At 59.6% G+C, this 26,187-nt stretch overlaps 1 protein-coding gene across 2 annotated transcripts in view; it reads left to right on the top strand.

Annotated features, from left to right (window-relative positions):
- The window catches only part of FUBP3 (far upstream element binding protein 3), a 49,797-nt gene extending 34,207 nt beyond the window's left edge, over positions 1-15,590 (top strand). The window contains exons 8-18 of one of the 2 annotated variants that reach the window (XM_062207371.1): positions 549-647; positions 2,178-2,282; positions 3,270-3,372; positions 4,719-4,819; positions 7,511-7,652; positions 10,285-10,445; positions 11,158-11,231; positions 11,470-11,544; positions 11,688-11,764; positions 13,209-13,280; positions 13,770-15,590. In XM_062207371.1, the coding sequence (XP_062063355.1) occupies positions 549-647; positions 2,178-2,282; positions 3,270-3,372; positions 4,719-4,819; positions 7,511-7,652; positions 10,285-10,445; positions 11,158-11,231; positions 11,470-11,544; positions 11,688-11,764; positions 13,209-13,280; positions 13,770-14,035 (1,275 nt within the window). In that variant the 3' untranslated portion in view covers positions 14,036-15,590. The remainder of the gene's footprint in view (positions 1-548; positions 648-2,177; positions 2,283-3,269; positions 3,373-4,718; positions 4,820-7,510; positions 7,653-10,284; positions 10,446-11,157; positions 11,232-11,469; positions 11,545-11,687; positions 11,765-13,208; positions 13,281-13,769) is intronic. The other variant, XM_062207372.1, reaches the window with a different exon arrangement.
- The last annotated feature ends 10,597 nt before the right edge of the window (positions 15,591-26,187 follow it).

The raw sequence follows: 26,187 nt of genomic DNA, 5'->3' as shown, positions 1-26,187 counted from the left end.
GTCCTAGGACCAGAACAAGAGGACCGGGAGTGGCAGCTTCCTGCGCTGTGTGTAGACAGCGTCTGGCGTGACCCGTAGCTCTGCATTCCCAGAAGCCATCTGTGTGGTCCCGGTCAGAGCCGGTGCCGGGCCACAGTGGGATGTAGGCTCACTGTGGACATACCTGAGCCGTGCTGCTGCTTTCTCCTTTTTGAGAGAGAGAGTGAGAGTGCCCATCCTCTGGTTTACTCCCTCAAATGCCTATTACGCCTTCAATGGCCAGGGCTGGACCAGACCAAAGTAGAAGCCAGGGACTCAGCCCAGATCCTCTTCGTGGGTGACAGGGACCCAACTATGGGAGCCATACCTGCTGCTTTCTAGGGTGCAGGTTGGCAGGAAGCTGGCATTTGGAACCGAGCCAGAACTTGAACCCAGGGATTGCAGTATGGGATGCAGGCATCCCAAGTGGTGTGTTAACCACTAGGCCGAAGATCTGCGCCTCCATCCAGCTTCCTGGACCCGACCTCCTCCCTCGCCACACTGAGGGCTGTGCTGCTGTGTTCCCTCAGGAGCGGACTGGTGTGAAAATGGTCATGATCCAGGACGGCCCGCTGCCCACGGGGGCGGACAAGCCTCTTCGCATCACCGGAGACCCCTTTAAAGTGCAGGTAGGAAAGAGGATGTCAGGTGTCACGTGGTAACCCGGAACTTGCTGAAGGAACTCTGAGACTGGATGTTCCTTTCTTCAGGGGAGGCTGTTCTCCTACACCAGGGTTGGTGATGAACCTGCCTATATGAAGTTCATTCTGATTAAATGAGAAGTCGGCCCTCGTGTGCTGGCCGTGTCTCAGGTGCCCGGGAGCAGCGTCCTGGGCAGCACAGGGACTGCCTCCCCGGTGTGGGGGGTCTGTGGGGTGGCACTCAGCAGACACACTTTGGATTTGCTGACCTGTCGTCGGCTCGGTGCACGCTGTCTGGCTTGCATTGGCTGTTCTGCGTCTCGCTCTGTCAGCCGTTTTGCAAGCCCTTGGCTGGGGTTGGAGGAGAGCACAGGTTCCGGAGCCACGCAGGCTGGAGTGCCCTGAGCTTGCATCCTGCGTGTGGGCTGCCCGGGAGGAGGCCCCACATACTGGAAGCAGTGAGGGCTGAGTTTAGTCAGCGGGGGTGGCCCACCTCCTGCTGGTGCAGAGGGCACAGCGGCGTCTGTTCTCAGGGAGCTGCAGGCGCTGGACTTCCTGCCACGTCAGCTGCCTTCGCAGCGCCAGGGCCGTGCACCTTGGTGAGCCAGGTGCCATCCACAGCTGGTCCACTCAGGCAACATCGGACCCTTCCGCCGATGCTTCCCCTGCCGCACATTGGATGCTGGCGTGAGAGTCTGGGAGAGAGCCAGAGTGGGAGCGTGGCTCTGCCCTGAATCCATCAGCACACGTCTCCTAAGAATAACCGGGCCTGAGCGATCCCGCGGTAATCCGTCAGTGTCTGGTTGGACCCCTCCGGATGCCCGGTGACTGTCAGTGCTGTTTGGTGGTGGTTTTGTGTTCTTTCCACAGCCAGGATTTGGTCTTCGCACCCACGTTGCCTTGGGCTGTTAGGTGTAGTTGGCCCTGGTTGCAGACCCTGCCAGGAATGGGACAGGGGTGGCCTGGTGGGTGTGCGAGGTGGGCTTGTTACCAAGTGCGCGCTCATGGGAGAGGGTGGGTGAGGATGCACGAGGCAGTCCAGTGGAAACTGAAATATTTTAGCTAAGAAATAAGAATTCTGGGCGCTAGAAGCTGTTCTGTTCCCTTCTGGAGTGGCCGTGTGGAGCGAGGCCTTGGTGGAGGCGTCCGTCTTGTGCAGCTTTCTAACTGGAGCTCAGACAACCACCCTGCTGGAAGGGATGGCGACAGAAAGCACCTGAGGGCAGCGGGCACCACTGCTGACCTCCCCCGGGCGCGCTGACCGCGCTGTGCCTCAGGCGAGGCCGGCCCCACCCTGTGTGGTGCATTCTGGGCAGTGCAACGCGCACATTTCCGACTGGTGCGTGCCGCATGCCTGCTCTTCCAGCAGCCGGCCCAGCCCCTGCTGCCGAGCTGCCTGCCCCGCCGTGTGTAAGCCTCGCTGGGAGGCTTTCATCTTGAAATGTCACCAGTGTCCTCATCTCGTGTGTGTGTGTGTGTGTGTATTTCCCATAATGCCTTGTATTTGTGTTTATGCAGCAAGCGAGAGAAATGGTACTAGAGATCATCCGAGAAAAAGACCAAGCTGATTTTCGAGGCGTCCGCGGTGACTTCAGCTCGCGGCTAGGAGGCGGCAGCATGGAGGTACGCCTGCGCCCCCGGCTGGGGCAGACTGGGCTCAGCGAGGGTGCGGGTCATCCTTGTGTCTGCCTGCAGTCCTGAGCAAAATAGTCTTGTCTTGTCTGCAAAACCTTTCTTCTTCTTCTTCTTCTTCTTTTTTTTTTTTTTTTTTTTTTTTTTTTAGGTTTATTTATTTGTTTGAGAGGCAGAGAGAGAGAGGTCTTCCATCCACTGGTTCACTCCTCAGATGGCTGCAATGGTCAGAGCTGGGCCAGTCCGAAGCCAGGAGCTTCTTCCAGGTCTTCCGCACGGGTGCAGGGGCCTAAGGACCTGGGCCATTTTCCACTGCTTTCTCAGGCCCCAGCAGAGAGCTAGGACTTGAACCGGCACCCATATGGGTTGCAGGCACCACAGGTGGAGGCTTAACCCACTACGCCACAGCACTGGCCCTGTGGCTTATTCTTGACTTCATCTTTCACTATTTTGATCAAACTTCAGGCTTACTAGTTGCATTTAATAGTCAAGATTGTGCAGCTGTCAGGGCCAGCCTCGGGGCACAGCAGGGGAAGCCGCTGCCTGTGATGCCGACATCCCACGTGAGCGCTGCCTGTGATGCCGACATCCCACGTGAGCGCTGCTCTGCTTTCAATCCAGATCCCTGCTGTTGCGCCTAGGAAAGCAGCGGATGATGGCTCAGTGCTTGGGCCCCTGCACCCACATCCAGATGGAGGTGCAGGTTCCTGGCTTCAGCCTGGCCTAACAGAGTGAACAGCGGGATGAACGATGTCTCTCTTTCTCTGTCTCTCTAACTCTGACCTTCAAATAAAATAAACAAACATTAAATGACAACAACAACCACCATTGATCACACTATTGTTCCTAAGAGGAAGAACTATGCTGTGTTGTATCATTTGAGGAATGCACTGTAATGAAAACCGCACTGTCTTTTTTTTTTAATCTGACTTAAGCAGGTTCGTGGAAGCTCTGACGGGTCTGTCTGTCTGTGCCTAGGTGTCCGTGCCGAGGTTTGCTGTTGGGATTGTCATAGGGAGAAACGGAGAGATGATCAAGAAGATCCAGAGCGACGCTGGCGTGAGGATTCAGTTTAAACCAGGTTGGCTACCATGGGTCTCAGAAGCCCTTAGCCTTGCAAAGGGCACGGAGCCTCTGCCGGAGTCCAGGGCCTTCGTCACACCACGCACACCAGGGGCTGGGCATGGAATTAGCCGCTTATTTTGCTGCAACGTGTGTTTGGAGTCCACGTGTGACTTTCTCATGATCCGTGTCCAGGTGTCTCTGGCTCTTGTCTCTGAGTTGTGCTGCTTCGTAGCCTTTCTGTGGCCAGAATCCTTAGCCCAGGCGTCCCACGCTGTCTTTTCTGTCCTGGACTCTAGAAGTGGAGGGGAAGCAGCGTAGTTTCCCGCTTGTCACCCTGTTCAGTGTTAAAGGATGATTCTAGAAATACACCACCTGTTAATTCTGTGTCATGTAAGTAGAGGCCAGAAAGGACAAAGCGTTTTATAATTTTATGAATTTACCTTTAGTGTACAGTTCTCTGCATTGTGTTTTCCTCGTCTCTTTAAAGACAGGAGAGCATACCTTGGGCTAAGTTTTGGAAAATATCACCATAGCTAGACTCTTGTTCTTCACTTTTGTTTGATTTCTTTAATGGCATCTTTTTAAAGCTGGGTGTTTCTGTGAGAAGTGAGTATTGTCCGGGCATCGGGAGGATGTGTGTGTGTCAGCCCAGCCACGCCGAAGGCTCCCACGGGCTGGCGGCGTCCTCACCGCCTCATTGCACCCGGTGCAGACTGACCTGCATGTTAACTGGTCACAGCAGGGAGCGCAGTGCTGGAGCAAGTCTTGTGGGTTCTTTCCCTCAGCTTAGTATAGGAATAAAAAGCCAGGAAACACTTTGTAAAGAGGCAGAAACTTTTATTTGATTGGCAAGCAACAGAGAAAGCGTCTGATCAGAGAGGCGCCCAGGCGGAGTGACCGAGCGGACACTGGCTCTGAGGACGTGTCCCTGGTTTTTAAGGCTTTACTGTTTTTTCATTGGATCATTCTGTGGGGGCGTCCATCAGACAGGAGTTTCACAAACATGTGCAGGAGTTTCACATACGTGTATTAATTGGCTTGGGGCTCAAGGAGATAGCGGGGGTCTCCTGGAGACTGTCTCCCTGGGTGCTCGGCCCGCTCCTCTTCGAGCTCTGGGTGGAAGATTGCAGTTAACTTGAAGGTGTGGCTTCAGGCCGCAAGGTCACACGTGCAGCACCAGGAGCAGTTAGTGGGGGAGTGGCCGGTTGTCCTGGAGATGGGCGTTCCAGCCACGGCCGGCAGCCTGTTTGTGAGGGACGTTCTGCCTACGTGTGAGGCCCACAGACCCAGCCCCACTGGCCGGCCTCCCTGGGTCCCTCTGGCAAAGGCTTTGTCCTAATCCCTGCTCACCTGCTTCCACAGATGACGGCATCAGCCCAGAGAGGGCGGCGCAGGTGATGGGCCCTCCGGAGCGCTGTCAGCACGCGGCCCACGTCATCAGCGAGCTGGTTCTCACGGCACAGGTGGGTCTGGCGCTCGGCACTGCACAGGCTCCCCCAAGAATGGGAGCTCCAGGGGGCTCACTCTTTTTTTCGTAAGATAAGAGTTTCTTTAAAGTTAGAGAGAGATCTTCCATTCACTGGTTCGCTCACACAATGGTCAGAGTTGGGCCAGGCTGAAGCCAGGAGCCCGGAACTCCATCTGGGCCTCCCGCCTGGGTGGTATGGGCCCAAGGACTTGGGCCATCTTCCGTTGCTTTCCCAGGCTCGTTAGCAGGGAGCTGGATCAGAAGTGGAGTGGTCAGGACTTGAACCGGCACAGTGGAGCTAGCGAGGCTGCGGCAGCCACAGCGCTGGCCCCGAGCAGTCACTGTTAAACGTGATTCTGCTGCTTTTGGGGGCTGAACAAGCAGTTGTTCTTCACCTCCTTTTGTCCTCTGTTGGCCTGAGTGTGAGGGGTGCTGACACGCGCAGCGTCGACTGCACTGTTTCTCAGTGCAGTTAAGGTCCGCAGCCACACCTGGCCACGGCCGCTTGTGACACCTGATGAAGCGCGATGCGCGCTGGCCCAGAACCTTGGTGCAGCGTGTGTTAGCCACCGGGAGAAGTAGCCTGGCCCACACTCTAAGGCCCTAAAGAGAAAGGGGGGCCTGCGCTGTGGTGGGTAAAGCCGCTGCCTGAAGTGCCGGCATCCCATATGGGTGCCGGTTCTAGTCCCGGCTGCTCCTCTTTCGATCCTGCTCTCTGCTATGGCCTGGGAAAGCAGTAGAAGATGGCCAAGTCCTTGGGCCCCTGCGCCCACGTGGGAGACCCGGAAGAAGCTCCTGGCTCCTGGCTTCAGATCAGTGCAGCTCCAGCCATTGCAGCCATTTGGGCAGTGAACCAGCAGATGGAAGACCTCTCTCTGCCTCTGCCTTTTTGTAAATCTTTCTTTCAAATAAATAAATTTTTAAAAACAAAAAAGATTGGAGCACGAAGTTAAAAAAAAGAAAAGGTTGAGGGCCTCCACGTGGGGTTCCTGCCTGCCCACCCATCTCAGTGGGAATCTTGGACTGTTTGTGTAGATCCACATCCACACAGGGGATCCGCTCGTGCCCTCAGTGTAGATCCACATCCACACGGGGGATCCACTCCTGCTCTCCTCAGTGTAGATCCACATCCACGCGGGGGATCCGCTCCTGCTCTCCTCAGTGTAGATCCACATCCACGCGGTGGATCTGCTCCTCTCAGTGTAGATCCACATCCCCACGGGGGATCCGCTCATGCCCTCAGTGTAGATCCACATCCACACGGGGGATCTGCTCATGCCCTCAGTGTAGATCCACATCCACACGGGGGATCCGCTCATGCCCTCAGTGTAGATCCACATCCACACGGTGGATCTGCTCGTTCCCTCAGTGTAGATCCACATCCACGCGGTGGATCTGCTCATGCCCTCAGTGTAGATCCACATCCACGCGGGGGATCCACTCGTGCTCTCCTCAGTGTAGATCCACATCCACACGGGGGATCCACTCCTGCTCTCCTCAGTGTAGATCCACATCCACGCGGGGGATCCGCTCGTGCTCTCCTCAGTGTAGATCCACATCCACACGGGGGATCCGCTCCTGCTCTCCTCAGTGTAGATCCACATCCACACGGGGGATCTGCTCGTGCCCTCAGTGTAGATCCACATCCACACGGTGGATCTGCTCGTTCCCTCAGTGTAGATCCACATCCACACGGTGGATCTGCTCGTGCCCTCAGTGTAGATCCACATCCACGCGGGGGATCCACTCGTGCTCTCCTCAGTGTAGATCCACATCCACACGGGGGATCCACTCCTGCTCTCCTCAGTGTAGATCCACATCCACGCGGGGGATCCGCTCCTGCTCTCCTCAGTGTAGATCCACATCCCCGCGGGGGATCCGCTCCTGCTCTCCTCAGTGTAGATCCACATCCACGCGGTGGATCTGCTCGTGCCCTCAGTGTAGATCCACATCCACACGGTGGATCTGCTCGTTCCCTCAGTGTAGATCCACATCCACACGGTGGATCCGCTCATGCCCTCAGTGTAGATCCACATCCCCGCGGGGGATCCGCTCGTGCTCTCCTCAGTGTAGATCCACATCCACACGGGGGATCCGCTCCTGCTCTCCTCAGTGTAGATCCACATCCACGCGGGGGATCCGCTCCTGCTCTCCTCAGTGTAGATCCACATCCACGCGGGGGATCCGCTCGTGCTCTCCTCAGTGTAGATCCACATCCACACGGGGGATCCACTCCTGCTCTCCTCAGTGTAGATCCACATCCACGCGGGGGATCCGCTCGTGCTCTCCTCAGTGTAGATCCACATCCACGCGGGGGATCCATCACTCCTGCTCTCCTCAGTGTAGATCCACATCCACACGGGGGATCCACTCCTGCTCTCCTCAGTGTAGATCCACATCCACACGGGGGATCCATCGCTCCTGCTCTCCTCAGTGTAGATCCACATCCACACGGTGGATCCGCTCATGCCCTCAGTGTAGATCCACATCCACACGGGGGATCCGCTCCTGCTCTCCTCGGTGCACCTGTGATCGGCGTTAATCCTGGTGTGAAAGAGCGCTCCCGAGTTGGAAGCGTGGACGAGTGCTTGGCTCGAGTGTGTGGCAGCGATGACGTCTGCGAATCAGCGCCGGGGCAGTGCCAGTGCCAGTGGAGCCGTCCCCAGACTCACTGCTTCCTTCCCAGGAGAGAGATGGCTTTGGCGGCCTGGCGGTAGCCAGGGGAAGAGGCCGCGGCCGAGCAGACTGGAGCATGGGGACCCCGGGCAGCATCCAGGAGATAACGTACACGGTTCCGGCAGATAAGTGTGGGCTCGTCATAGGCAAAGGTAAGCGCGTCTGCCAGCGTGCAGCACCTCCCGCTGTCATAGCTGGGGCGGGTGGGGGGACGACAGGTCACGCCCACCCCCGCACAGCCCAGACCAAGGGGGCCTGTTGGCGCCTGGCTCTCCTCCCAGGTTGCCGCTCACCCTGCCGCCAGGATGAAGAGGCCATAAAGCAGGACCCGCTGGAGCAGCTCCGGCTGCTGGGCGTCCTGCGGGAGGCAGGCGGCCCGGCGGGCCCTGACAGACTCACAGGGGGCAGCTCTGGAAGCCTGCTTCCTCTCGGTCTTGCTGGCCTTGGTCCTGCGCACGTGCCCATGGTGGCGTCTGGGTTGAGGCCCTGGGCGGGAGCACTGCTTTCTGTCCTGCAGTGAGAAGGGCTCCCCCGGCCGCCACAGGCGACCCCACCAGAGCTGGGTTTTGTGCTGGCCTGCATTGCCTACCTGACAGCACCTGGAGGAAACACAGCCCGTCTTCTCTCCGCTGCTCGAGGGGTGCTCATACTACAGGGAACACGGTTTGGGGGTGTCCACGCAAGACGCGAGGTGGCCGCAGCCTGTCCTCGGCGGCCGGGGCAGTGTCCCTCCCCTTTGTGCCTCTCCTGGTGCCGTGTCCTCATCAAGGTGACCAGCTCGCCGCTGGCAGGAGCTAGGCAGGTTTGTTTCCTTCTCTGGTGGGCATCCGTTGCAAGCTGCTCGGGGCCACGCCACGCCACGCCACACCACGTGCCACTGGCCCTCCCCTGGACTGCCCGGAGACGGGATCCAGTCGGCACCTTCCCTGGTCTTTGGAAGCCGTTGGTGTTGAAGGTTTTCGCTTGAGAGCGTGGTTTCTGTAGAGGCTGCCGCGGCCTCACCAGCTCCACTGTGCCGCTTCCCAGGGGACCCCCGGTGCTCGCAGGCCAGCCCCTCCCAGCGTGTCCACCGTCATCCCACGTGGGGCCCAGAGGGCAGCAGCCGCTGACCTGTCCCTAGATGCTAATAGCGGCCTCAGAAGTCCGTGGGGACGACCTCCCCGGGGCTGCCGCACGCGCCCCAGGCTGTGAGGTCTTCGCTTTTCTTGGTAGAGTCTGTGGATGAAGGAGAGGCAGCCGCACACGGTCAGGCCCCTCTCTCCCGGCTCTGGCCTCGGACAGACACGCAGCCTGCCTGGGCCCCTGCTGGATTTCCATGATAAACACAGTAACATTGACAGATAGCGTGGCCAGCCCTGCTCTTGTCAGCCAGGCCTTTTAGCAGATTTGATTAATTGCTTTACGATTTCACGTCTAGCCGGGGGCCCCTGGTGGTCGCCTCTGCCCCCCGTCAGGGGGAAGAATGGAGCAGGCTGCTGAATGGTCTGTGGACAGCCACCATGTGCCAAGCTGGTGACCTCATTTGGAAGGAAGATGAACTTAAATTAACTCCTTCCGGCCCCATGCGGTTCTGTGGCGCCTCCTAGCCTTATTAGCATGCTCCCAAGGCCTCCAGGCGGAGGGCCCCGGGCTGCCAGTCCCTGTGCTGGAGGGGACGGGAGGCCGGTGCCCTCCTCTGCTCCTGCCTGCAGACAGGGTGGCATCTGAGGGCTGGGTGTGCCTGTGGCAGTGGCCAGGGGCGAAGCTGCTCGCTTGGCCTGGGGCAGGAATGGTGAAGCTGTGACATCTTAGTGAAGGGCCAGAGAGGTGCTGGGCGTGTGCTGTCCCCAAGACACGCCTGTCTGGCAGGGTGGGGGAGGCAGCCCGCTCTTCTGATTGGCCTTTAAATTGAAAACCTCACTGAACTAAAGCCAACACACCGCCCCAGCTGACCCTGAGCAGAGCCGTGTCCAGATGCTGTGTGTGCCCCCACCCCGGCCCACCCACTGGCTGGTGCTGCCTTCCGGCATGAGCAGACCGAGGCCGCGGCCCTTGTAGGGGGCTGTGTTGGTGCGGCTTTTCAGCCATGGGGGTGTGGCAGGGTTGAGAGGGTGTCCCCTGGGGTGCAGTTTCAGGCTGGCTGGACCCCGGCGTGCAGGGAGGGCCAGCCCCACACAGGCCCTCGCCCGGCACTCCTGCTGCCCTGTCCTAGGGTTCTGGTTCCGCACGTTTCCGGTGCTCTCCAGTTTTCCTCCGTCTGCCCCTGCCCAGTTGCGCAGGGCTGATCTGTAACTTGTGTGCATTTTCAAAAGAAGAGTCAGACCATTGTTACCCCAGGGAAGCTTTTGTGACACAAATTTCATTAAGAGACTGGGACTCTTGCAGGTTTTTCAAAGAGCCCAACTAAATTTTCGTTCGCCCGCCCCACCCAGGCCTCTGTCTAGAGCCAACCCTCGCCCCTCCACAGAGAGGACTCCAGGCACTGTTGGGGCCGGGCCGGTGGCTGTCTGACCATGCAGAGGGGCAGAGCGCCCTGGCCTGTGCCCAGTGAAGGCCTCCGTGGTGCCAGGGAGGGGCCGTCCGGTTGCCGTTCTTGTGCTGAGAAAGCTCCGGGCCCTGGCGCTGGGCACACAGCCTGTGGCTGCCACGTGGTGTCCCAGCGCAGCCTGGCTCTGGGCGAGGCCAGCGGCATGCCACACAGCTGCTCCTGGCGAGAGCCAGCTGAAGCCGGTGGCCGGTGCTGGCGGCCCCAGAGGACCCACCCAAGCTTCGGTGCCACTTACAGCTCCTCTCTTCTGCCTCCAGGGGGTGAGAACATCAAAGGCATCAACCAGCAGTCGGGGGCACACGTGGAGCTTCAGCGAAACCCCCCTCCCAACACGGACCCCACCCTGCGGGTCTTCACCATCCGGGGCGTCCCCCAGCAGATCGAGGCGGCCAGACACCTCATCGACGAGAAAGTGGGCGTACGTACAGGGCCCTCCCCAGCCGCCTTGACCGTCGCCGCGTTTCCTCTTACGTCCGAGGTGCCTGTGCTCCCCAGAGCCCTGTACTTCCGTGCCCTCCTGTGCTTCCTCGTGTTGCATGAGGGCCGCACACACACCCCTGCCCCGCCACGCTGTGGCAGGGGCAGGCAGGGGGCAGGCAGGAGACCCAGGGAAGGCCAGGCCCAGGCTCCGAAGCAGCCAGAGAAGCCTCTGGCAGGAGCCGTCGGGGCCCCGCCCGTGCCCCGCAGGCTTAGGTGAGCAGGGCAGAGCCTCCCCACGCTGCCCGCCCCCGCAGGCAGTGCTCACTGACTCTGGCTTTAGTTTCAGGCGCCTCAAAGCAGATAAAGAAAGGGAGTGTTGATGGAGGACAGATTGGCCACTGCTCACCTCAAGGGGGACGTAGAATGGCAGAAAGAGCCGTGGGCCAGCCTGAGTTGACGGACAGTCAGCAGGTTGGTCCCTCGCCCCAGGGTGGCGCGCCAGGGCCGCGGCGGGGTCGGTCACTCGAGGGGCGGAAGCCACCTCTGCAGACCTCCTCCGCCGTGGGAAGGAAGGCTAGCGCGAGTGCTGAGGCCTCTTCCCCAACTTGCCTTCGTCTCCCGGAAGCTGGAGTCGGCCTGGGGCGGGGCCGGGCAGAGGGCGGAGGTGCGTGCGTCCAGCAGGAGTGAGGGCCCTCTCTGTGCCCGTGCAGGGGACCAGTCTCGGAGCACCAGGAGCCTTCGGACAGAGCCCGTTCGGCCAGCCACCCACCGCACCCCACCAGAAGTGAGTCCTTTGCACCTGCGTGGAGGAGCTCACTCCTCCGGAGATCCTCCGCCTGCTCTCCAGCGATGGCCTGGGCACGGCAGCCACCCACGGCCTGCCGGCTCCAGCGGGCGGGACGCAGGGTCTCCCCTCGCCGGTGGCCTGCAGCGCGCTGACCCGGTGCCACCCGGGGTGGAGGGGCGTCCTGCGGCAGCCTGGGCCCTCCAGCTGACTCCGGTTTGCTTTTTGTCTCTCACAGCACCTTTCCTCCCAGGAGCTCTGGCTGCTTCCCAAACATTGCTGCTAAAGTGAACGGAAACCCCACAGCGCCCCCGTGAGGTAGGCGAGCCCTCTGCACCCGCAGGCAGGGCCGCTGGACGGGGGGGGGGGGGGGGGGGGGGGAGCAGTGAAGCGGCGGACCCGGGGGGGGGGGGGGCTTGTCCCACGCTGGAACGAGTGACTCTCTGTCGTCCACAGTGGTCCTCCGGCCTTCCTGACGCAGGGCTGGGGCAGCACCTACCAGGCGTGGCAGCAGCCCACACAGCAGGTCCCAAGTAAGTAACTCGGGAGGACGGGTGTGCACACCCTCCCGGGAGGCCTGGCCATTAGGAAGTGGCCCCCGCAGAGATGTCGGGGTGCTGTGGCCTCTTCCTGGCTGGAGCCGTGCCCCGCCGCGCCCTGCTCTCCCAGCGTCTCCTTCAAACAAGGCTCTTGCTGCTCCTGAACTTCCCAGAAAGCAGAGAATTAGCTCTGCCGAGCGGCACCGCCAGGAAAGCTGGGCTCACGCCCTCGCCCTGCTCCCCGTCCCCCGTCGAGCTTTGGGGGTCCTGGGAGGTCTCAGGCTGCGCTGTCAGTGAAGTGGAAGGCCCGGGAATCTGTCGGTCTGGGACGCCACCGCCCGTGCCTCTGGGCTTCTCCCACCCTCCTGAGCCTTCTCTCCTCTGCTGGGGTGGGGTGGGCTCAGGGTGGGTGTCCAGGATTCGCTGTGGACATCTCGCACGCCCCGGCCCTGCGCCGTTGAGTTCCCTCCGTCTCCACCTCACTCCTCGCTCCCCAAGGGTGGCGTGCTCACAGCGCAGGGTCAGTACCAGAGCGCTAGGTGCTGTCGGGATCGGAGGGCATTGGCAGGGATTGAGTCCAGAGTGGCCCGTTGAGCTGGGCGGCTGCCCCCGGGGCCAGGGCACGTGGGTGAGTGAAGGAGTCGGGACGCGCCTGCGCCTTGTGAGCGTTGCTCTGTGTACCCCGGGGGTCTCCTGCCCGCTGCCCGTGTCAGGCGGCAGAGTTGGTGCCGCCCCTTGGTCATCCTGGTCTTTCAGCCTACTCTGGTGCCGGCCCCTCCTCTTCGCGGCTTCTCTCTCCATGCTTCCTCCCTGGCCCCCGGCATGGGGGCTGACCACTCCTCCCCCCCACCATCCTGGGCCACCTGCCTCAGAGCCAGCCTCTGCCAGGAGCCCGTCCCGCCTCCTGCTGCCGACGGTGGCTCTAAGGGAAGCAGAGACATCGGAGGGTGTTTGTGGGCCAGCCGTGGCCTTGGCACAAGGAAGGGTCCTGGCCCCCGTGGGCTGCCGCCCGCCCCAGGTCTCTGCACTGGGCGGCCTGTCCCTGCCTGAGGGAGCCTGCAGCCGCTTGGGGGTCAGGTGCTGTCGGCCCCTGCTCTGGGGGGGCATCGCCTTCCCGCCGTGGCCCCCACCTTGGCTGCAGTGCGCACAGTCGCCCTGCGTGTTCCCTGCCATCCTGCTGGCACAGAGGCCCAGCCATCGCCGTGGATCCGAGGGCCAGGAACACCCTCTCCATTCGAAGGCCCATCCGAGGGGCCTGAGGCACCCAGCTGGCCTGCCGCTCGCATCTCTTTCTGAGGGGGACTGTGGTGCTCGGGCCAGCCTTGCCGCCTTCCCCGGCCGGGCCTGGGGAGCAGGCCCTGGGCTGCTGCAGGGTGCGGTCGCACGGGGCCCAGGCGGTGAGGAAGCCGGGGGCCTGACTGCCTTTGTATTCACACAGGCCAGCCGAGCCAGCCGCAGAGCAGCCAGCCCGACTACAGCAAGGCCTGGGAGGACTATTACAAAAAGCAGAGTGAGTGCCCGGCGCCAGCCTTGGCTCTCGGCTCTGCATCACCTTCCTGTGTGACCAAACCCGCTCACCTCCATCCCCTCCCCACTGCTGTGGTGGAGGCAGGCATGGCCCCGAGGGGCGTGGGCCGCGGTCCGGCTCCCGAGAGAAGCCGTGGCCCTCGGGGAGGGCACCCGAGGCCGCAGCAATGCCGGTGGCTTGCTTCCGGCCGGGCTGTCGGAGCTGAGCCAGCTTGCGGGGAGCTGGTGTGTGCAGGGCCTGTGTGCGTGCAGGGTGTGGGCAAAGGAGCAGAGGACCAGCCGGCTGCACGCGGGCCTGAGGAGGGAGCTGTCCGCGGACTTAGGCCGAGCGCTGGGAGCAGCGGGCCAGGCAGGCAGAAGCAGGGAAGGCGAGCGGAGGGGGTGTCTCCAGAGCAGAGGGCCCGGCCGCGCCGGCAGCTGCCCGTCGGGGGCCGCCGCTCCCGAGTAACGCGTGTTTCTCCTGTGTCACCAGGTCACGCAGCCAGCACCGCTCCACAGGCCAGCTCCCCGCCAGACTACACGATGGCCTGGGCCGAGTACTACAGACAGCAGGTCGCCTTCTACGGGCAGACGCTAGGGCAAGCTCAGGCCCACAGCCAGGTCTGTAGCCCGTCCCCAGCATGTGGCCGCCTCTCTGGACAGGCTAGTGCTGCCCCGGTCAGCAGGGGGCAGCGGGAGGGCGAGGCCGTGCCCTGCAGCTGGGCAGGGCAAGATGGAGTGGGGCGCCCTGTCCAGTGAGAGTCATTGAAGTGAGGAGAGCCCAGTGTCCCCGCAGGCATGTGTCAGGTGACGGGATGCCGGCCAGGTCCCCAGGGACAGCCGCTTCCTCTGCCCCTTGGTGGAAACTTCCGTGGGTCGGGCTGGCAGTGACCGGGACAAGTGCGGCTCACGCCCCTCCGCGTCCCCTGCCCAGTGTCCCCAGCAGGAAGAAAGGCCCCAGAGCTGCCCTCCAAGGGGTTTGGCCCAGGCAGATGCCGCGCCCCGGCTCACGGCTGCTCCCCTTCCTCCCGCAGGAGCAGTAGAGGGGCGCCCTGGCCTGGCTCCCCCCGGAATCAGTGTGAAAGCCTGTTTGTCACAGGGGTTTTCAGATTTGCAAACCTTTTGATGAAGAACCTTTGTTTTCTTCTGTGAAACACTATATTTAGATTAACAGAATTTTTCTAAAAATCGATAAAATTAGCTACTAAAAATTGCTGATAATTTCTGTTTCATCATTTTGTTTGCCGTCAAGCGTGTGAGCGCGGCTCCCGCGGGGCGGTGCCTGCGCCGGGCGCCCCGGGCCTCCATGGGACATTTCAGGATGGTGTTTTTTGTTTCGCTTCGGTTTTTTTCCCGTCTTTTTATTTACAGTTTTTTTTCTGTTGCAACAGAAAGTGGCTTGGAAGTCTTAGGTGGTATGTAACAAATTCTTTTTAGAAATTTTTAAACAGTATTTAAATATTCTTAAATGTGTAAATTCATTAAATGTTTTACTTCTAATTTCTTGTATCTTGACTGTCTGGTTTTATTGCATTTTTTAAAAACTGAACTATTATGTATTGTAATTAATTATGTGAACTCTGAATCGAGACAGATCATTGTGTCGCTGTCCAAGGGCGGGGCGTCTCTAGGTCTGTGGACTTCGCGGTCGCGAGGCGGTGGTGTCCGTGCGTCCCTGTGCCGCGCATGCGTTGTGTCCGTGTCTCCACTGCTGGGTGCAGTTGTGTCTAAGACCTCCAAGCTTGTGTTAGAAACAAAACCAACCTTTCTCTATTCTCTCAGAAATATAAATACTGTTATTTTTAATATTAAAAAGAAATTCAATATAACTTTTAACAGACACTGTGGAACCTTAAACCGTATAAAATGTAGTAACTATTTTTTAATTCCAAGGTGTTTCTTTGCTTCTTCCTTTTAAATATTTTCTTAATATTTGTCAGATTAACTAGATGAATAAATAAATCTAGTATTAACCACAGTATGAATTAAATAATTTTTGATTTAATAAAAGGGATATGATTTCCAGTGTTTACTGTAGTGCTCTTGTACAGATAACATGTATTTTTAAAGGAAAAAGCGGAACTGAAGCTATTTTTTCTTGGATTTTTCATTGACCTGAGGGAACAACATTCCGTTTGAAACGTACTGGGTTTTTCTCCTTATTTTCCTTATAATGCTTGAAATGTCTAACTATTAAAAATGGCAATTGGGAAAATGTTATGCATGTTGTTTTAAAAGTGTTCTTTTTATTTGACTGACAATTCATTTTACACTCTATATAATAAAATTCCCACAGCCGTCTGTGGGCCAAGTATTTCCCGTCTCTGCGTTTGCTCGTTCCCGCCGGCCTCTGGGCGTCTCTCGGCGGCCCGGCCCGCACTCCACGCTGGAGCAGAGGCGCTGGCATCAGGTGGAGCGGGAGGAGGGTTTGGAGGGAGCGCTGCCAGGCCGGCACCGTGCCTGGTGACAAGTCTGCGCTGTGTCCCTGACCCCTTCCCCGGCACCGGCCGCCTTCCCTGGCCCACGCAGGTGCATCCTCTCAGCCTGGCCCGTGTGCCCCTGGCTGGGCGCCCCCGATCCCGGCCCCAGCCCCAGCGCTCACCTGCGGCTGCCACGGTGGTGTGAATTTTCAGTCCCATGCCCACGACGGGGCACTGTGTCGCTAGGAGAGCTGGGCGGAGCCAGCCAGTGGTGGACGCGGGGTGTCTTGTCCACAGGCTCTAAGTTCGGGGAGTCCTGCGGTTTCGGGACACACACAACAGGGCCCAGGCCTGGGGAGGTGTGGAGGAGTAGAGGTCGGCCCCGACTTCTCTCTCCTCCCCCTCCAGCTCCCGAGCCTGGCCGGCCTTCCCCTTCGGCCTCGTGTGTGTGTGTGTGTGTGTGTGTATGTGAGCTGAGAGACAGCCCCGCCCGGGTCCCGACGCTGCAGGGAGGCAAAAACAGATCAGTGGCTCCTGGAGGCCCAAAAGGGGCAAGCAGGGCGGCCCAGCTGCGGCCGCCGCGGGCCTGTCGGGAGCCGGAAGACAGGCAGGAGATGTGGCATCTTTAACTACACCTCTAGAGAATCGAGTTTGACGTTGAGAAATTGAACAGTGAAAGCCATGGGTGGGGGCCGGGCCAGGCAGGCCGTGCTCGCTGATGGCGGTAATGGGAGCGGGGAGAGGGCATTACGGGGAGGACTTCCTTCTAATTCATCTTCCAAGCTCCGTGCCAAAACAGCATTTGGCATGGTTCACAGGGAGCGATTGTGTGATAATGAACCCTAAGGTGTCCCTTAATTGAAGACTGAGCTTTGCGGTTTGTGCCAAGAGTCATAAATGGCACACGGGCTTGCGGGAGGATGCATTTTCTTAAATGTATCGGTAAGTACAGATTAGCGCTGTCCCCAGTGAAATGCCCATACTATAAATTATGGAAATCTCGCTCGCTCGCTCTCTGATGCAGTCTTATGGGGGTGGGGGGGGTGCCGGCCAGGAGGCGGGGGAAAGTTTGCAAGCGTCTGAAATCTGGCCCCTCATCACCATGGCGCCTGCGGACAGGTTTTCCTGGGCAGTCTGATGTCCGGCAAGGTTGAAGTGCTTGGAAGGAGCCAGGCTTGGCGGTCACGTTCCATTAAGAAAGCTGCGTGGTCATCACCGAGAGGGCTGGCTGTGTGCGGGGCGGGGCCCGGCCAGGCCGGCCCCACCCTAAAGCTTGTCCCTGGCTTGGAGGCGTCTCTAACCAACCGGCCTCCGTCCATAACGCCAGCCTCGAGTCAGGCCAGAGGCCTGCCTGTCTCCCGTGTCCATCCCGAGTGGTACCATCCGGGACCCTGGGGGAGCCTGGTCCAAGCGGGCACTGGACACCACGGAGCCACAGCTTCGAGCCCGTGGGCCCAGCTGGGGTTTTTCAGATGGGCTAATGCAAATGGTCCTGATAGACTCTTGGAGATTAATGGCCAGAAAGTGGCTCGGCGCTCGATTCCGCAGGGGCTGCCGGCCTGGCCCGTGCGCTGCAGTGCAGGGGAAGTGGGCGAGCACGCTGGCTTCCGTCTCAGGACCTGCCTCGAGCAGCTGCCGCGGGCGGCCAGGCCCTAACCAGGCAGCTCTGCACCCTGGAGGGGGGGACGGCCCTCTTCTCCCCCTCGGAGTAGAGCCTGGGCACTGCCCTTTCGCACTCACGCAAGCGTGCAGGGCCGGTTCTGGGCCAAATTCCACGCTGCTCACTGAGGGTTCCACGCTGCTCTTTGGGGCTTCCGTGCAGTGGGGGGGGCACTGCCCACAGGGAGCTCGGTCTTCCGTGGCCACCCACACCGGGCCTGCAGGTGCACCGAAGTAGACCGTGCTCTCCAGTTCTGTACTTGGCAGTTCTCCTACTCACAGCAGCTTAGGGGTAACCCTGGAATTCACACGGCGGGGGGGGGGGGGGGTGTTTCATGGTCATCTAGGCCCCCAGTGCACACACTCCCGGCTGCAGCCAAGCAGGCGGCCCGCTCTGCCTGCCCGACTCGGCTTTCCTGCTGTAACCAAGGGTCCACGTGGCTACTCAGCGCCACATTTTCTGCAGTTCGGCGCGTGGCTGGTGAGAACTCAGGACCCTGGGCCTGGGGCACTCCTGAGTCCAGGCCGAAATCACAGAGCCACTGGACGTCAGCTTAAAGAGAATGAACCAAAAATATAGGGGACCTCGCGGTTCAGCTCCTGAGCGCCTGGGTTTGATCCGGAATCCAGCTTCGTGCAAATGCACACCCTGTGAGGCGGTGGTGACGGCTCCAGGGACTGGGTCCCTGCCACCCACGTGGGGGACTGGGACGGAGTTCCTGGCTCCTGGCTCGGTCCCATCTGTTGCAGGCACCTGGGGAGCAAACCAGCAGATGGAAGCGCTCTCTCTGTGTTTCTCTCCATTTGTCAAAGGACATTTAAAGACGAGTTTTTCTTTTTGTTTTACCAGAAGCGCACACCAAACATTCCATATGAACAGGCTGGCACTGCTCGGGCAGCCCCGGCTGCCAGGAGCCTGACCTCGGGTCTCGCTGCTCTGCTGGGTCCCTGCTGACCCCGGCTTGGAAGTCCAGTGCCACCGAGGTGGTGTTGGGGGGTGGGATGCTTAGGGGTGACTAGTTCAGGACGAGGGGTTCGTCCTCCTCAGGGAAGCTGCTTGTGATAAAGTATGACAGGCAGCTCCTCCCACTCCGTGTCTTCCCCACACCCCTGCTTGACCCCTCCATGAGACCCGGAGTCAGCGCCTTGTCCTTGGACTTCCCAGCCCCAGAACTGGGAGTCAAAATGAATTTTTAGTCTTTTTTCTTCTTCTTCTTCTTTTTTTTTTTTTTTTTGAAAGGCAGAGAGACAGACTGAGAGAGATCTCCCACTGCTGGCTCACTCCCCAACCACCCACAACACCCAGGGCTGGGCCAGACCAAGGCCAGGAGCCAGGAGCTCCACCCGGGTCTCCCACGAGGGTGGCAGGGACCCATGTCCTTGAGCCATCATCTGCTGTCTCCAGGGCGTGCATTAGCAGAGAGCTGGAACTGGAAGCAAAGCCGGGACTCAAACCCAGGCACTCGGACGTGGGCTGCGGGCATCCCGAGCGGCGACTTAACCTCTGTGCACCATCTTCTATTTTTTTTTTTTTTTTATTTACTTGAAAGGTGGAGTTGAGAGAGAGGGAGAGGGGGAGGGGAAGGGAGAGAGAGAGAGAGAGAGAGAGAGAGAGAGAATTCTTCCATCTGCTGGTTCACTCCCCGATGGCCGCAATAGCTGGAGCTGAGCCAATCCAAAGCCAGGAGCTGGGAGCTTCCTCTGGGTCTTCTACATAGTTGCAGGGCCCCAAGCACTTATGCCATCCTCTGCTGCTTTCCCAGGCGCATTAGCAAGGAGCTGGATCGGAAGTGGAGCAGCCAGGACTCAAACTGCTCCCGCCCATATGGGAAGCTGGCACTGCAGGCGGCAGTTTCACCTGCTGTGCCCCAGCACCAGCCCCCTGTCTTCTGTTCTTTGTAACTCATGCAGTGTCAGCTGCTGTGCTACAGCAACAGAAAACAGGCTGGACCTGCCTCAGGAGCAGAGAGTTCACAGAGTGTGTCTTCCCAGAGACTGTCCAAAGTCACCTCCACGAAGAGCCAGGGTCCCTGTCTCCTCCATCCCTTTGAGGACAGGGTTGTTCTCGTCTGTGGCAGAGATGAGGAAATTTGCTGAGCAGGCAGGTGCCCGGGACGCCCAGCAGGTTCAGCCCGGCAGGGGCAGCAGGAGACAAGGTGTGGATGTGTGGACAATCAGGCCTGGGTCTGAGCCTCTGCCTCGCAGAGCTCCCCCGTGAACGAAGGTGAGGTGTTCAATGCCCCAGGCCCCCCTGTACCTCCTGATCCCCGCCCCTACCCTCTGCCACAGGTGCGGGGATCATAACCCTGGCCGGTGCACGGCTGAAGGGCGCTCAACACCGAGATCCTGGGGGGGGGGGGGGGGGGACTCAGAGAGAGGCTGCTGGCAGCGGTGAGTGAGTCCGGACTTCCGACTGCTGTGTGGCTTCCTCTCCGCCGTGAGGCCAGGCTCTCCCCTGGAGTCACAGCAGCTGAGTCATCAGGAACAGCCCCAGCTGGCAGGTGAGGCAGCTCTGGGACCCCATGTGCTGCTGTGTGCGATAGACGTGTGGCCAGGGGCTGGGTGGGTCAAGGCTATGCAACTTTGGCCACCCAGGACACTGAGGGGTGTCCTACCTTGGGCACTTTGTAAAGGAGTCTGTGACCTTTGGGTCTCTCCCACCTTGCATCAGATTGTCTAATCTTGACTTCCCTGAGGAATCGGTGCCTTGGCCCTTGACCGGAGACCCAGAGCCTCCAACTGTCCAGCTGTCACTCACTGCCAGCCATTCTGCCGAGTCCACCATAAGCCCCAACTCCCATGGACCTTCTGTTCCCGGGGGTGGGGGGGGCACAGTCAGGAGCTCTGGGCTGCAGCTCTGGGTTTAAGAGAAAGAGAATAATAAAGACCGGGTGGTGGCAGGAAGGGAGGATGGCTTTGTTCTCAGCTCTGCCATCCTCCCACGGGGTCACCTGTCCACGTGCAGGTGTTCAACGGTTCTTCTCCAGTGCTGCCTCCTCTTGTGTCAGGGGCAGGGAACAAGACTGGGACAGCCGATTAGTGTGTGACTTGAGCAGGTCACATCTGTCAGTCTCACTCTCCCTTCCTTGAGACTACTCTACACACACAGGTGCATTTCCAAGCCGTGTTAGGCTGGAGCCAAGGGTTCCCAGTTATTTGATTCAAATTTCAATAAAGTATATTTAAATGGTTTCATTATAGTTTTTAACACATACACTCAAGGACATTATATGAGGCATGACCATGTCACCAATCCTTGTCCTTGTCCATGTGCCAACCCAATGCTGTGTCAATGACCGGACAGTCAGGGCAAGCCCTGCAGCTTTGTTATATCTCAAAGTTGGCTTGGCTCTGCCCAGTCCCTTGTGGTTCTATGTAAATTTTAGAATCAGATTGTTGCTCCTCTATCCCCCATCAGAAATACTTTATAACTTGCTGGAATTTGGATTGGCATTGCATTAAGTCAACAGATCAACTTGGGAATACTGAGTCTCCAATCCATGAACATGGTATGTCCCTTCTTTGGTTTAGTTCTTTGCCTTTTCTCTGTTTTGAGTGTTTATCAGTGTAGAGGGCATACACATGTTTTCTTCCATTTGTTCCTGCACTTGACTGCATTTTTCATTTATTCCTTGCCAGTTACAGAAATATAATTTATTTTCATATGTTAACCTTGATTCCAATGACTTTGCTTACATTCACTTATTAGCTCTTTTCAAAAAAAAAAAGATTTATTTATTTGAATGTCAGAGTTACACAAAGAGAGAAGGAGAGGCAGAGAGAGAGAGGTCTTCCATCCACTGGTTCACTCCCCAGTTGGCTGCAACGGCCAGAGCTGCGCCTATCGAAAGCCAGAGCCAGGAGCCAGGAGCCAGGAGCTTCTTCCGGGTCTCTCACATGGGTGCAGGGGCCCAAGGACTTGAGCCATCCTCCACTGCTTTCTGAGGTGCATTAGCAGGCAGCTGGATAGGAAGTGGAGCAGCCGGGACTCAAGCCAGCGACCCTGTTTTCTCACTTATTTACCCAGCACACCACAGCACCAGCCCCGTCTATCGCCATCTCTGTTCCGTGTCTTTGACTCTGAGTATTTCCCCTGATTTTTTCTCAGACCTTCCGTCTCCACTTCCATCACACAGCTCTTCTTGTATGTTGTCCGCGTTCTCCGCCAGAGCCCTTAGCCTGCACCATCACTGCCCTGCGTTCCAGCCCTGGTGTCACATCTGAGCTGGTTCACGTCACTGTGTTGCCTCTTCCAGGTCTGCTAACCCTTGCCCTTTGGCATGATTTGCAATTCTTTGTTGAAAACTAGATGTGCTGGGGCTGGTGCTGTGACGTAGTGGGTTAAGCTGCCGCTTGCAACTCCAGCATCCCATACGGGCATTGGTTCGAGTCCCTGCTGCTCCACTTCTGATCCAGCTCCCTGCTAATGTGCCCGAGAAAGCAGTGGAGGATGGCCCAAGTGCTTGGACTCCTGTCGCCCACAGGGGAGACTCGGATCGAGTTCTATGCTCCAGCCTTCAGTGCAAGGCTGTGCCTCCCGCTCTCAGTGGCTGGAGGGGCCAGCAGTGTCCGGTTCTCTCCTGAACCTGCTTGTGTCTCCATGGTGGCTTTGGACTTTTCTAAGCCTGTCCTCCCTGGAGCTGTGATCCTGTGACTGCTACAACTCTGTTCCTACAGCTGAGGTGTGGAGGGTGTGGAGCCACTGGCATTTTAAAAAATCAGTCAATTAACACTTTTGAAAGGCAAAGAGACAGAGCTCTCCCACCTGCTGGTTCACTCCCCCGGTGCTTGTAGCAGTAGAAGCTGGGCCAGGCCAAAGCCAGGTACCAAGAACTCCAACTGGGTCTCCCACCTGGGTGGCACCTGCTACCTCCCACGATCTGCATTGCAGGAAGCTGGAATGGGAGCAGAGCCGAGACTCAAACCCAGACACTCAGATGTGGGATGCCTACACCAAACCCCCCCACTCTGCCATCTCCTGGTGAAGAGTCAGTCTCCCTGCAGGCCCAGGTGTCAGGGCTATGACCTGCACTAGGGACCCTGTGAGGCGGCCCTTTGTCCCCTGCCTCCTCCTCCCTTCTCTCCCCCTCCCCTGCTGGAGAGCCCTGGACTGTGGTCCCCAAGACTTTCTCCCTCTGGTGCCAGGTCAAGGTCAGCCTCCGGAAGCTGCCCTTGAGGTGCCCCCACCACCAGCCTGCGGCTCCACTCACATTCCCAAATGCCCACCATAACTAGGGCTGGACCAGGCTGAAGCCAAGAGCTCAGAACTCCATCCAGGAGCCCAATTGCTTGAGTCATTCCTGCTGCCTCCCGGGGCCACCCTGGCAGGAAGCTGGAGCAGGAGCCACAGCTGAGAATCGAACCCAGGACCTCAGATGTGCGACACAGGTGTCTCAGCTGCTACACACCTGCTCCTGGGCAGCTTCCTCTTGTAAGGAGGAGAGCGATGACTTCCGAGGCCTTTCGTGGCAGAGCTGACCCTGGAAGCACTGGGTCTGTTTTCCAAGTTAGACGCCTTCTTCCGGTGGGAGGAGGTGTTTCGCCACTCCACACGTATTTGAGTTTCCGTGGACCTACAGATATGAATGTGCGGGGTCGCTCACGGCACCTTTTCCCAGGACGCTGTGGGGCACAGGGGGGGCTGCGTCCCAGTTGGAGGACAAAGCCTTTCTCCTGGAAATCCATGGCGGGTTCCAAGGCCCCAGCTAGCATCCCTCAGCGTGGCCTGGGCTCCGTGCACCTGCACAGCTTGCTCGGGGAATATCAGTGCCTCCCAGACAGAGCCCAGCCAGGTCCTCCCTGGGCTCTCCCTGCTTGGACCGGACCGGCACAGTGCAAGCTCGCAGTTGGTGCCGGGAATCCTCCTGTCACGAAAGTCTCCTGGAACGTACAGCAGCCAGGCTGGGCCCTTGCTCAGTGCCCCTAGCTCCAGGTCTGGCCTGGCATATTGTGGACATGCACTTTGCATACCCGGGGGTGGATCCCACGTCAGAGTGCCTGCTTCCAGTGTTCTCAGTGTTGAGAGCACTGGCCTTGCTGGGGGTAGGGGAGGTAGGCGGTACGGTGCCATGAAGACACCCCCACCCCAGGGGTTTCATTCTCTGGGTGGAAGCAATGCTGTGCCTCAGTGGCTGCCTCTGTGAAATGGGCCTTAGCCCACCGGTTGCTCCAGGCACTGGGTAAAAGGAGCAAGGAACTCTCATAGGACCAGGGCCCTTGTTGCCTTTTCCTCGGAGCAGGGACCAGCTTTGGAGGCAGGGCAGTGACGATGAGAGGGGACTGGCAGCATGGCTGGGACAGAGGCAGGAGCAGAGGGCCAGGAGCAGGCGCTGCGTCCAGTCCCTCCATGCTGGCTCCGGGGCCTTGGGGCACTTGCGCTGGGCTCAGCAGCTCCTCTCATGTCCCAGCGAGACCGTGGGTTCTGAGGGTCTCGCTGCCTGGCTTCCAGCAGTGCTAGTGGAACCATACTTTCTAGAACAATGCAATCCCCAGAGATGGGAGACAGAGCCAGAGGCCCCACTCTGGACCAGGCCCTGGATACTAAGGACCCTAAGTAGCTCTATCCTGGGATAGATCGGAAGGGGCTGTGGGGCTCCCCTCTGCAAGCTGTGTGCCAGGTCCCACAGCAGTCCGTGGGAGCCGCACGGGAGCAGCCTCGAAGGGCCGGCAGGTCACGCATGGATTCCTGACCCAGGTAACCCTGACTTGAGCATCCGTAGCCCCGAGGCTGGAGTGCAAAGGCAGGGCTCGGGCAGCCCTCCTGGGACCCCGAGAACAGAGGGAATCTCACACCTGTCACCCCAGGGCTGCTGAGCCAAGGCCCCGGTCTGTGAGAAAAGCAACTCCTTGCGATGCAGGAGTCTTTGAGGTCAGGTTCACTGTGGTTCGGGGTGTTCCGGCTGAGACATTTCAACACCCCCCACCGGGCCCGGCTTCCCCCTCCGGGAGCTGGCGTGAGGACGGATCCAGGCGCTGCAGGTGGAGGAACAGCAGCTGGGACTCAGCGCCGAGCCAACGGCAACGATGCTGCTTCACTCCAGCCGCTCTTACAGAGCAGGACCACGGACGTCCTGGCATCCTGTCCACGTCCACGGCACGTGGCTTTGCCCTCAGTGCCTCTTTGTGGGTAATATTTGTGACCCACCTCTGTGCCACCGTGTTTCTGCACACTTACAGCATGAGTGTGCATTATTTTGTTTAATGGCATTGTGGATACTTTTGCACACATCAAATAGGATTTCCATACATAGTCTTGGATCCTCCTCGACAGCGTGGGGTGGGTTGTTCTCCACAGTTTGCAGGTGAAGAAACTGACACTCAGAGAGGGGGGGTCTGGGCACCAGCTGGAGCCAGCCGTGCGGCTGCATTTGCAGCCTGGTGGGCCCACAGGACCCAGGACTTGCACACATGGGGGCCGAGTGGGCTGTGGCGGGGGCAGCGGCAGGGTGACAGCCTCACTTGGTGCTCTCTGCGGCTGAACAGCAGCTCGGGCACCTGCCACGGCAGCTGTGTAAGCCAGGCACCGTTCTCCACTTTACAGGTGACCTTGAGCTTCTTGAGCCCTCATGGAGCCACAGGCTAGCCTAGGTGCCCCCAGCCCAAGAGGGCAAGGACAGGGTCTGCCCTGGTCACCATGGTGCCCCCAGGCACCTGAATGGGACCTAGCACCCAGCAAGGGCTCAATAAACATTTACTGCACGCGGGAGCCTCCAGGTGCCCGGAGAGGCAGCGGACCCTCTGCATGGGAGCAGGTGCAGTCCAGGAGTCTCAGCTCAAGCCGCTGCCGCCACTCTCTCTGCTCTGGGGCGCGGGTGGGCAGGTGCAGGAGCCAGAAAGCAGGAAGCTGTGGCTCCCAGGAAAGCTGGGGAGGGGGAGGAAGGGAGTAAGAGTGGGTGGGGGTGGGCTCCTTCTGGCCATCCCGAGACCCTGAGATGTGGCAGGCAGCTGGTGAGGGTGAGGGATGGAGGCCAGAGGGGCTAGCTAGGGAAGGCCGGACAGGGGGCAGCAGCACCCCCACCCAGCCCCCGGCTGTCTTCATCCCGCCTCCTGCTTTTGCTTGCCACCCCCCCCCCCCCCGCACGCCCCGTCTTCCTCCTTGCTGCCCTCTCCCAGCCCTGGGCGCTGGTGCCCCATCGCCCCGCTCCATCTCTCTGGCACGATATCCCTAGGTCTGGGCTCTGACTTTGCATCCCTCCCCACCAGCCTCTCTCTGCCTCAGTTTCCCTCCATCTCCATCCCCTCTGCATCCAGAAGACTGGCCTCTGTCTCTCCTGAGGTCGGAGGCTCTCCCACGCAGCCGCTGCCCTCGGTCCCGCCACCTTGATGCCCGGAGGCCCTGTCACTGGCAGCCGCCAGCTCGGGGGCGGCAGCCTGGGCGATGGGTGGGTGGGGGCGTCTGGGAGGCTCGGGGGAGGGGAGGGAGGGTCCACCCCGGCCTGAGCAGCCTTCGTCCCTCGCCGGCCTCAGAGGCTAAGATTGGGCAGGGGATGTCCGAAAGGGGTGTCCGCCGTCCTGGTTCACCACGCCGCGGCCGCTTCTCTGCCCGCCAGCCTGGCACAGGTGCGCCCGGAGTCCCGTCGGTGGACCCTGCCCGTGCGGTGAGCGCCCGCCACTCTGCTTCCGCCGCACGCGTCGCGGGGGCGCCCTGGAGCTCTGAACCTCCCTTCTGACCGGGTGTGGAGCTCGGGGTGGGGGGCGGTACAGGACCACCACCCCGGCCCCTGCGAGGAAGGAGCCGCCTGGGCTCGGGCGCGTTGCGGGGGACGAGAAAGATGGAGACTGAGAGAGCGAGCCAGCGAGCGGGCGAGGGGCCGGGAGGAGGAAATAGGGAGG

Source organism: Lepus europaeus, chromosome 12 (assembly GCF_033115175.1).
Source record: "Lepus europaeus isolate LE1 chromosome 12, mLepTim1.pri, whole genome shotgun sequence".
NCBI classification, from domain to species: domain Eukaryota; kingdom Metazoa; phylum Chordata; class Mammalia; order Lagomorpha; family Leporidae; genus Lepus; species Lepus europaeus.
The sequence above is the reverse complement of the archived record's forward strand: the minus strand, read 5'-3'. Positions and strand labels throughout refer to the sequence as shown.